Source organism: Pundamilia nyererei, unplaced genomic scaffold (assembly GCF_000239375.1).
Source record: "Pundamilia nyererei isolate P.nyererei 1_Seehausen unplaced genomic scaffold, PunNye1.0 scaffold00091, whole genome shotgun sequence".
Taxonomy (NCBI): Eukaryota; Metazoa; Chordata; class Actinopteri; order Cichliformes; family Cichlidae; genus Pundamilia; species Pundamilia nyererei.
Genome location: NW_005187492.1, coordinates 549,267 through 561,407, shown reverse-complemented (window position 1 = coordinate 561,407; position 12,141 = coordinate 549,267). Strand labels below are relative to the sequence as shown.

The following is a 12,141-nucleotide window of genomic DNA, read 5'->3' as shown; positions in this document are numbered from 1 at the left end:
TGTATTATCTTTGCATGTTCAGAAAGGAGAAAGGAAAACATCAAAGACACAACTCTAACTACATCTAAGCAGAATGTTGTTAATCGGGTCAGCATTATTTACTGATGACTTCTCTGAGGTTTTCCACGGAAAATAAGATCTTTATTTCCACCTGATACCTCCAGGACTCTGGCCACTCTCTTGTTGAGATGCCTCTGTGTTATACCTACTTCGCCATTGTGGCCCTTAATAAGGTCCACACTTCCACAGAAGCAGAGATCGAATCTATTGTGGGGCCCCTCTTTGTCTCCTGCCATGCAACAGACATCTGGACCCCCTCTTCTGTTGCACAATTTCCAGTCCTATTGAAAGGGACAAAGGAAAGCAGGCATCAAGCATCCAAAAGTCACTCTCAATCATGCTGGACTTTCACAACCTGACATGAGCACAATGAGGTGGAGGGAGATGAAGCAACAGCACCGAGGAATGGGTCTGGGCCCCGCCCCAAGGGAGCTGTTTGTGTCCAGAGCTCCCTGAGAGAAAGACCCCGGCCAAACTCTAGAGGCTACAGCAGGGCCAGATTGTGGAAGAGTGGGTGTGAAACAGCAGCTGCTGAACAAATCTCGACATGAGGGAGTGGATGACAAACAGCAAGACTGAGATGATGTGAAGTGGAGAGGACGCAGGACATGTTAGCACACACGGTTGACGCTCTCTGTCATCATTATCAGCCTCAGCAGCAGCGACAGTGATGATGAAAGTGAGAGAGTGATTATGGCTGTGCTGAGGTGTTGGAGTGATTACGGATAAACAATGGCAGATTGTTACTTCTATGTCGGAAGCACCTCTCATTAGGGGCTTTATAGCAAAAGGGGAAAATGCACAAGCAAGCATGAGGAACAAGTTTCATCTTTGTGAGCATCCAGAAACTGAGACTCATGTATGTGAAGTGTCAAGAAAAAGGAACTAATAAAGTGAATACAACAACTAGTGGCTAAAAATGACTCAAATATCAATTTAATAGGTGATAATAGAAATGAAAAAACTCAATTAAAGTTTTAATCATTAAAAACTTTACCTCACTGACACTGTTTTGGTGTCACTTTAAACAGAGCCTTTTACTTGAATAAATTTAGCTTTTATTGAGGTTGAGGAAACTTAAAATAGCATTGTGCAGAGCATGGAGTCACAAATCAGTGTTCCTGAGCAAGACTCTGAATCCCAAAATGCTTTTATGTCCATGTCTGCCCAGACTCTTATAACATCTGTAGTGATGACTGATAAATAATTAAGTTAATGTTAGGCGGCATGGTGCAGTGGTGTGGTTAGAGCACGGTCTGGGCTTGAATCCACCTGGTGCTGAGCCTCTTCTGTGTGGATTTTTCATGTTCTGCCGGTACCTTGTTCTCCCACGCTTCCTCCCACAGTCCAAAAATATCCATGTTAGGTTACAGGCTGATTCTAAATCGTCTGTAGGTGTAAATGGTTGTCTGTCTCTCTGTGTTTGCCCTGTAATAGACTACCATCTGGTCCAGGTTGTATCCCTGGATGGAAGTTGATGGAAAACAAAAGTGCCAAAATTAGAAACATCCTGAATCAGATTTATGAAAAACTATTCTACTGTATTTAGGGCTATTGTCCTAAAAGCTCCCTGAAAAGCCTTAAGTTGATTCAACACACTGAAGTACACAAAGTACTAATGGAAGCTAGAAAGAGAGATCATATTTCTCTCTTATTATTGTCTCGTCATTGGCTCCCAGTTAAGCCCAGATTTAACTTGAAAATCTTTTTCCCCGCATACAAAATCTTAGACGATCAGACAGTATCATATCTTAAAGACCTCAGAGTATCATATGGTCCCAACAGAGCGCTTCCTTCTCAGAGAGCAGGCTTCTTGCGGTTCCTAGTTTCTAAAAGTAGAACAAACTACCAGGCTCCTTTCTCCAGCTCCCAGTTTGGGTTCAGGAGACAGACACCCTGTCTACTACTAAAATGATGTCTGGATGGCCGGATCAGGTGGCCATGAAACATCCCTTGGTTATTCTGCTGTAGTCTCTGCTTCTGCTGAGGAACCATGACGCTCTGAGTATTTTCCTCCACTTTCCTCTTATTATTTTCACAACTTCATGTCAGTAACTGCTGTAGTCTGTCCTTTTTCTATTTATCGTCTCTCTGTCATCAGCGAAATCTTTTCTCTTAATCTCAGACTGCTCCTGCACCCACTGTACCATTTGGGCTTGATCTTCTTGGAGATTTCTTCCTGTGAAAAAGGACTTCTTCCTTCCCACTGTCCTCAAGTGCTAGCTCAGTAGAGATGGTCTGATTGGCAGTGTTTCCTCTGTAACATTGGTCTATACATGTCTTTATCTTTCAATATGAAGTGCTGCTCGATGACTGTGGCTGTGAACTAAAACTAAATAAATAAAACTGAATTTAACTTGTCCTGCTGTTACCAAGTTACCGCACGGATTAAATGACCAGAAAAGCGTCAACACTTCAGCACTTTATCCTGGGATGTTGATCTAAAAATGTCTGTAGTTTTTCATAGATTATTGAGCTGCAGCCAAAATTAATTTTTATTGCTAAAGGAACTTTTGACCTGAATCACCAAAATTAAAGGAAGTTATATCTTCCAGGTCCAAGTATTTATTTGTTACAAATTTGAGGACATTTTTATTCAGGCGTTAAAGAGATGGATGGACTCACAAGTCAAAAATGCAATTCAGTTCTGGCCAAGCTATGCTGATGCCAAGGCACTAAAAATCCCCATATTTGCCATGTAACTTATTCTACTGAGAGTTTAGATCTTGGAATCTGAACATTAAGTCTAGGATTTACCCTCTAACCCACTGGTTCTGGTTCTCAACCTTTTTGTGTGACCCTGAAATTGTAATGCTGCCCTACATTACAACCCAAGAGCATTTCTATTGGCTTACATTAATATTAGACATAAAACCACCTTTAAGATCTTCACATTATTAGCCATAATTAGTTTTCAGTATTTTTGTCATTAGCCAATATAGACATTAAAAACACACCCTTTACCTGAAACACAAGTATCATTTCTAATAAAAGTGACTTCCACACTGACGCTTATACTACCACAGTTCATAATAAGACCAGCAGCTGTGCCCCTTCTGCGAGTTTTATTTCACGCTCCCGTCCTGTGAGTACACTTTGAGAGCGCAGATGTCGTGTCTGTCTCTTTAAAACACAGACTCCTGGAGGTTGGCGAGGATTGTTGCGGATCTGGGAGTGCGCAGCTCGGCTCGGCATGTTCAGCGCTTCAAACTGACGCTGCAACCCGCAAGTGCCCGACTCTGAGCAAAGGAAGAGGAGAGGAATTGTTTTATTTATGACCGGGCTAAATATAGTTAAGCCCCCCCACCCCCTCTTTTTTATTTTATTTATTTTATTTTTTTTGTTTTGTTTTCGGCAGCAGCAGAGGGAGCATCTTAGGAAGAAGTCGCTGTGCGTGTGAGCGACCATGCGGACACTAAGAAGTGATGCTGCTGAGTTTTGTTATTAGGTTTCTCCTCCCGGGCGGTGCTGATGCTGATGCTGATCCTGCTGCTGTCATGGGTTCCTGGGAGTGACATCAAAGTTTTTTTTCGGGCTGATCTCAAACGTTTGAATATACCAGCTGAGACTTCGTTTTCAAAGCCATCAGCTCGGCTAGTTTTCTTTAGTAAAATCCGTTTTTTCTTTTCTTTTCTTTTCTTTTCTTTTTTTCCATGACTGGAGTTTTGGTTTAACTGATCATTTTGACGCTGAGTCTCTCAAGAGAGCTGCAGACTCCGGCGGATTTGGCACCGGGAGAGTGAGGAGATGAACGTTGCCAATTTACTACTTGTGACTGTCTCCTTCGTCAGCGTTTCTTCAGGTAAAACGATGTGAATTCTACAAAAGTCTCGTATAGCTGGCTCTTTCTCGCACGCACACGTGCACGCGCAATAACAGCCCATATGGCGTGACTGCCTCCTAGTTGTGCTTGGCTTTTCTTATCGTGTTTTCTGTCCCTCCAGATGGATGTAGATGTTGTGTTTAGCTTCATTTCAAACACCCCTGTGGGAACTGAACACATCCTCCCCAACAACAGATGGATTTTAAACTGGAAATGTCACATGTGCATTCATTTTTATTTAATTATTTTAATACCACCGATGAATGCCAGCAAGACTCTCATGTTCTCAGTGTCCCCTTGGTCCCTGAAGTGGCCACACAGCGAAACCATTAGACCACAGCAGAGGTCAAAAGAAGCTCCACTCAAGCAAAAGCGAAACCATTAAACTCTCACTTTTAATCCAGCTGTGAGCGCAGAAATTGTGAGGTGTAGTGCAATAGCCTGACAAGCCACCACCCTCCAGGCGTGCTTATAGAGGCGCACACACATTACCAAAGATGCTTTTAAAAGATCATTTTTGATTACCTTTGACAAAAGGATTATATTTTAATCGTTGCTCTAGTAACAGCTTAAATTTCCAAGCCTTAATCCAAAGCATAAATAAAAGCAGGGCTCAGAAAAAAAAAAAAAAACAATTCATGAGAGTGCAGATGTTTTGTTTTGTTTTTTCATTCTCAATGGGGCTAAAAAAATGTAATGTTAAGGAAATTAAATTTCGACTCAGTGGACATGAAAGGAAATAAATCTCTCTTGATTAAATGATGTATTTACATTTTAGACCAAAGCCTCATTAATACTAGATTTGCACAGCCGGTGGAAACACTGATATTTTAGAGTTTAAAGAAAGATTAAAAAAATACACAGACAGTTCTGGAATTATTTAAACTAGACCTCCAAAAGGATCCAGTGGTGCTGCTGTAGAACTTTTTGTTGTATAGTTTACTTGGATGGCTTGACTGACAGCTTGTGACACTGATGTTATTCAGGATTATATTAGATTTAATAACTGGACACAAAGATGATTAATCCTGAAAACAGTCCTCAGAGAACTTTTAGAGTTAATGATGGAAACATGTAAAACCCTTGTGTACAGTTGCAACAATGTCTACACATGTCCCCAAAATTACGTGCAGAGAAAATGCTTCACGGGAAACTTTTTGTTGCTTTTTTGACAAAAATGATTATTAAGCCTTTAAAGTAACACATTCAGTTTGGTTTACAACATCTGTTTGAATCATTATGACGTCAAAGGCCTAGAGACTGGTTGGCAACCTCCAGTTACAAAGAAGAAGAAGAAAAAATACGTGTTCCCTTACTGATTAGTGATTGGTTGCTGAAGGTTACTGACTGTAGCAAAAGGGCGTGCAGCATCAAAATCCTCCAAACAATTGCTTTGGTCACTAGCAAACTGCCACATTCATTAGTTAGCATGGAAGAAGCTAACTTATTTGCATAGACTTGCTTTGAAGGCAAATGTTTTCCGTCTCTTAGTTGGTGACTGTTTGCAAACAAGTCGTCATCTTCCCTGCAAGCACAAAATTCCTCTTTGCAACCAATTTCACCTCGCCATTTATAGCAACCACTCACCTGTCTATACATTTTTAACTAATCACTTGTTGTTTTGTTTAGTTCTGACCAACTCTGGGGGTAAAGGATTTGTCTTCTGCTGCTAAACTGTGCTTGCACGCTTGTTTATGCTGGCAAGTTATAGCACCCAGGGGTTTTACTCGCATTGCTGGTAAATGTTAAAGTTTTGGGCCATAAAACCAAGCGCAGCTCTATTTTACAATGTCTTCAGTCATAAACAAAAAAAATTGCTTCAAACCCTGAGCTCTTTAACCCCAGTAACTTTTCTTGCAACCCACATTGCTTCATTATTGTAAACTGGAACCACCTCTGAACATTAAAGGTACTTCTCAACACCCACACCATCTGCCCACATCTATTGATCTGGAGTGGGTATTTCCTCTTGTCCCGCTTCTACGATACAGCGTGTTCCCATATGTATTTTCAAAAAAGCATTCGTGAAAAGGATTCGAACAGGCTTCATGACTCCTGCTTGAACCGCGCTCAGACAAAAACACCACCGGTACACACAGCCTAGCAGTTTTTCACAAAGCCTCCGTGTGATTGTGAACAACAATGGCCTGCCTCACAATGTGCATGTAATTCAGCCCAGCAGCTCGCCTCTCACGCAGACATGCAAACCGAACCTCAATTAATAGACTTCAATACGTCTCATTGAAATTTCTGTTATCTCGAGCTGTATTCAGACTCAGCTGTTGTGGTGCTTGCTGCAGAACTAATCGATGCTAAACAATCCTTAGCTGGTGATTTGTGTCCGCTCCGATCCCTGCGGTCATTACTTAGCGACAAATGTGGCTCAGGGCTGACTAAAGCTTCCTATAGTACTTCTTGATAAAAAGAACACAGATGATGAAACCACTGCAGAGGGGAGGTAGTCGTCTAATGTGCCACAGCCTCGAGTCATGTTGCCGGATGCTGATGATGTCCCACTTCTGGTACAGTGGCTGATGACATCATTTAGAGTTTAGATGATGGAAGAGGAGGACGGTTGCTAAACAAAGGCTTCAGTTCTCAGTCTGATGCCAGAAGAAAATCAAACCCGACTCCTCGGCTTTGAAATGTAGTCTGCTGTGACATGTTATCACCCTCCCGCAGAGATTACTTGGCAATGTCACAAGAACTCCTTGAATGTTTTGGCCCTTTTAAGTATGTAAATCAATTGAAATGAAAAAAAAAAAGAAAAGAAAAAGACATGAGTGAATTTCAGCAGACAGCCACGAGCCCCAACTACAAGCTGCCAGCCTTCTGCTGCTGTCTCACTTTAACTTTCGTGTAAAGTTCGCCTCTGAGCTTTCTGCAGGTTGTGTTTCTGTTTTTGTTTTTCCCACCAGATATAAAGCTGTGAGCCGAGACAGGTCCAGGTGTTTTCGTGTGTCTGTGTGTGTGTGTTTAACTCCGAGCCTGGGTGTTGATAAAAGGCTCTGAGATATGAAGCAAAACAGGACGTCCCCTCGGTGTCTCTGTTGTTTTCACACATTAGCATGACTGCAGTACACTTCTGCCCCTGGGGAGGATGCGGGGTTAATATTTGTAAATACTAATTAATGAAAGCAGCCCCCAGCCTTATGAAACACCACAGCTAGGAGCCAAGAAACGCCAGATATAGCCCGAATAACCAGCTTGTAAAATGCAATCGTGATCTCCCTCTCAGCTCCTACCCGGCTTACTTTGCGTGTTAGATGAGGCAGAGATGTAGGAGACGCCTTGAGCAAACATGTGGGCGTGTGTCAGAGAGAGAGAATTAGGACCAATGCAATAACTTGTCTATCAGATCTGCCTGTGGCATTAATGAGCTTTCATTAAACTGTGGTTGCACACTTTCTCTGGATTTCTTTCTCGGTTTTTTGTTTTTTCCTTTTCTTTGTGTATAAAAGACATCAGTTGCAGTTATTACAATTATTCCATCTAATCATCATGGATGCTTCATCACGGATCATCAGTTCATAACGAGTTAAATCTGTATCAGCTCTAAATCTGCTTAGATTTTTTTTAATACCACTGAAAAGAAAAGAAAAAATCCTGCATGAATTTATGTTGTGTGTTGCAGATACTGGACATGATAACACTCACAAACCACTTTTTTAGGTACGCCTGTTTAACTGCTCAGTAATATAAATATCCAATCAGCCAATCACATGGTAGAAACTGTGCATTTAGGCACAGCTTAAGATGTCCTGCAGTATAGTTCTGTTTATATGGCATCAAGTAACGACAACAGTCACCTCAAGGCACTTTATATTGTAAGGTAAAGAGAAAATCCCAACTATCAAATGATCAGAATGAGGAAGAAATGTGTTTTAAGTGACTTTGAAGGTGGCATGTTTCTAGGTGCCAGACATGCTGGCCTGAGTATTTCAGAAACAACCGTCTCGAGGGTGTACAGAGGATGGTCAGAAAAAGAGAAAATATCCAGCGAGTGGCAGTTCTCTGGGTGAAAATGCCTTATTGATGTTAGAGGTCAGAAGCGAATGGCCAGACTGCTTTGAGCTGTTGGGAAGACAACAGCAAGTCAAATAACCACTCGTTACAACCAAGGCAGACGAGGAGCGTCTCCGAACGCACAACATGACAACCCTTGAAGCATGTGGGCTATATTGCTAACCCCAAGAACTTCCAACAGCTCAAGTAAAACCAGGTTACTTGAATGTATGGTGCTATTGTGCTTATTGCTAAAATTAGCCTGTTTTATCATATTTACTTAAGGTAGAACTTAATTAATATTCTGAGAAATGACACTTTGACACCCCGAAGGGTTCAGGTTTCAGGTCAGTGCAAACATGTGTCGTAAATGTTTCGCAGCTGCACTGGGCTGTCTTTTTCAGGAAAACAAAGCTTTAAGATCCACTGTCAGCAGTGTTACTTTGTAATACGTCAGTAATGGCATTACATTTCTGTTTAATGCACTAATGTCAGGCAACACTGCTCCTAAATTAAGTAATCATATTACAGTTACTCCATCCATTTTTTGCCTGGTTACCAGAAAAGCAGTTTCAGCAGAGATGCTCAGACCCCCGCACCAGAGGGACATAATCTCTCCAGCATGATAAAAACCTAATGTGCCTTTATGTGTACACACACATGCACATAACCTTTAATTTTCTGTGCATAGGTACAAACATTACAAACTGTACTCTGACTTTTTCCACATATACAAGTTGTTTTTATAGGCCAGAAGGCTGGGTGGGGGAAGTCATAAGGTCAACAAAAGTCCAGTCTGCAATGTCTCAAGATTTTCTCCATCACTAAAGAAAATCTTCTCATTCAAGCAATAACACGACGCACAGTGAGATAAATGTGCGCACCTCTGACATTGCGAGACAAAATCTTTGTTGCCGTCATCCGCATGCAAACACAGAGAACTTCATCTTACGGAGCTTTTTCAAAAGCTGCTGTTCATGTGTGGGCAAAAAAGCCAGGCTGTAATCCACCATCCACTTCTGCAAAAACTGCATCAAAGCTTCCCAAACACCAAGCTACTGACAGAAAACCCCCGATGCAAAGTGATGCTCCACATTTGAGCGTGCCAGTGCCATAACCCGAAGCTTGGTTTTTGAAAGGGTAACAAAAGCTACGATGAACCGGCTTACAGCACCACACCTGGTTTAACATGAGTGGTGGTAGGTTTGTGGGCTTGTTTTTGCTGACTTTGCTGTTGGTTTGTGGTGACTTTAAAGAAGGATCAATTTTGAATGGATTTATGCTGATCCGTGGCCATATATAACATCAAAGTGTCTGAGACTTCCGTGGCAGTGCAAGATAATGTCACAAGTAGTGAAACAAATTACTCTCTACAGGCAGTAAATAACTTTTATGCAAAACCGCAATGTTCTTTTTTTTTTTTTTAAATAACAAAACTGAGACTGAATATTGGACCCTAAGTGTAAATAGGCACACTTTTCAATATTTTTAAGAGCTGATTATAAATAAATGACCATAAGGATACTGATACGGCCGATATTTATTGAAGCGTTTCATTTAAGAGCGAAAATATCTTTTTTCATGTTGAAGTGTAAACATGTATCAGATGGAATTTACTGCATTTCTCTCTGTAAAGCACCTCTTGCTCTGATACATTTGTGTGTTTACCGGTTAGCCTTGAGAGTATTACAGAGTGTGATAACCTTGCAGGGGGGCGGCACACTCTCGTTTAAATAAAGCTCCCGTCATATTGGACGTCAGCTCAAGGTTGACTGCCATTCACGCTTATGGCTCAACTTACCTCCGCATTGCCCCTCATGCTTGCAGAAGTTAACATGTTTAAAAGCTTCTCATTGATTCGTCCGCTCTGACGCCGCAGCGCAGCGATGAAACGCGTTTAGTGGCTACAGGGGGCCTAACAAGGTTTTGTTTTCTGCTTTAACTTACAATTGAGGGTTGCTGGATCAACATGCATGTTAAATTGGATATTTCACCAGTGTGGAGCTGATATCTGCCGGTGTCCTGTTGATTTTAGCTGTACTTTCTGCTGAGAGCTTTAACCCTCGGTTCTTTAAAATAGCTGCTCTCATAAATGGGAGTCTGTGCACTAAATGCTGCAACAGACTCATGTCAAAGCTTTGCATTTTCTGTGCTTATTTTGAAACTCTTATTTTGAAACAGCGTGCTTAGCCAGTGCACTTCCTAACTTGTTCATCTCTTGTAAATTAAGTCATTTCACACCAGGATGCGCCAAATTAAAAATTTTCACACAAATCAAGTCACACTCTAAATTCCCCTATGCACTCGGAGATCTCCGAGGACCTGCGGGCTCTAATGTGCCGTGTTTATGATCCGACTAAAAACATACCTTCTCTGAGGTCCCCATTATCAGCGGTGACATTTATTTTTCCACGACACAAACAGGTTGACAGAGTTTCTTTTTTTTGCCGAAAGGTGCTTTCAACCGCCGCACCGCAATCTTCTTGTCACGAGGCAAACGTTGCTGTGAAAGTATTGCTTCTCACAAAGAAAATGTGCTGCTGTCATGCTCATAGCGGCGTAGACTTTTCACTGATTGCACACTTGTCGCGGGAGCAGGTTGCTGCTTGTCACTTTGGCCACCTGAAGCTGTTTTGCTGTTATTTTTCTGCTTTGACGAGACTATTTTGTCTGTAACACATCAGCATGGTGCCACGCTGATTCTGTTATCTGTAGTAAGTGCCCGTTGACTCTTATTAATAATACCAAAGCTGGCTTTGGTTGGAAAACGTTGCCTCTAATGCACTTTAAGACACAGCTGGGCTGAGTTTCCCAAAATGAAAGCACTGAATTTGATTTCAGGATTTTGAAAAGTATCCTATTCAAATATGAGAAAACGAAGACAAAGATTTGTCACAGTGACATTTGGCTATTCAAATCAACTGAATGGGGCGAGGGCACAGTGAGTACAAGGACAGCTCAACATTGCAGAATAGAGAGCTTTAACTACGGTATTATACACTCACAATAAAGAGATTAAAATGACCCCTGTTAACAGTTGATAGCATTATTAATGGCAGGCTGGCTAATGCAGTAGGCGAAATGATGAGGTAATCGCTGAGATTAGCTGGTATTACTGTAAATATACATAATGTCATTTGTCTGTATTAATCTGACTTCTTATCTGTTCTTCTTGGAGACATAATTGTAGATATTCACAGAAATAAACAGCTCCAAGAGTTTTTGTTATTAGCAAAGCTTTAGTTTAGATAATATTAGATGAGACTTCATCACCCTAAAGGAGCTTTGTCTTGAACACAAAATTAGAAATACATAGGGCACTCATTCAACATCAAAATGTCCTCTGCAAGAGAGGTCCCGTGTGCATCTGTTCCCATGCCACGATCCCTCAAAATGACAAATATTATACACATAAGCGTGTCCCACAGAGGAAAAAACGTGTTCCACTCAAACTGCATTAAAGAAAGCATTAAAGCTGCACCGATATATTATTGATGTGAAGAGTGGATGTGCAAAAGGGTCACTCTTAGTGAGAAACCCACTGAGAATCACCAGCCAACAGCACACTTCCTCTCTACATGTTCAGCTCATTGTTTAGCTCTCCTGTCCACAGTGTTGTACGGTTCATATCAGCCAACAGTTTTTTACCAAAAATGCTCTTTTTCATAAACCTGCCAAGTACCGTACTGAGTGATTGATGCTGCTAGCAACTAGCTGCAGAACAAAACGGGGCATCATGTAGATTTCACTCCAGAGGTGGTGAACAAAAACGGAGCATAAAGGATGTTTTGACTTGTGTCCGTCAAGTGAATTTTGTTCTATAACTTCAGGATTTATTAAGAGTTACTTGTCACATGTTAAAGTTGCATATGCCAACATTAGATGTCATTTTCTTTGCTCTCTCTAATTTTCCAATAGAGTTTGAGTTTGCTTTGAAAGTGCACAGAGTTCATCCGTCCATGTTTGATTAAATTGAAGGTCTGTCTTTTATTAAAGATTTGCCTTCAACAATAATTGAACAGTAAACAGTAGAATTTTATAGTTCGTTTCACTAAATTTGTGGATGACGAGCTTGATGACTCAGTTGCAGCACACACGAGGTTGTCAAGTCTTTAAAAAAAATCATGCTGATGTCCTAATGATGTCATGGTGAAGTCATGGAGATATTGAATATGAAAGAAACCAGGCTTCCAGGAAACACAAACAAGAGGCTATACTATGATTTGTGGCCACATGTATTTATATATATATAT

General features: G+C 41.1%; 1 protein-coding gene across 2 annotated transcripts in view; it reads left to right on the top strand.

Moving 5' to 3' along the window:
* Positions 1–3,391: 3,391 nt before the first annotated feature.
* LOC102201922 (roundabout homolog 2) overlaps positions 3,392–12,141 on the top strand; it is a 66,787-nt gene continuing 58,037 nt past the window's right edge. For both annotated transcript variants that reach the window (XM_005739310.1, XM_005739309.1), the window contains exon 1: positions 3,392–3,862. In XM_005739310.1, coding sequence (XP_005739367.1) covers positions 3,808–3,862 — 55 coding nt within the window. In that variant the 5' untranslated portion in view covers positions 3,392–3,807. The remainder of the gene's footprint in view (positions 3,863–12,141) is intronic.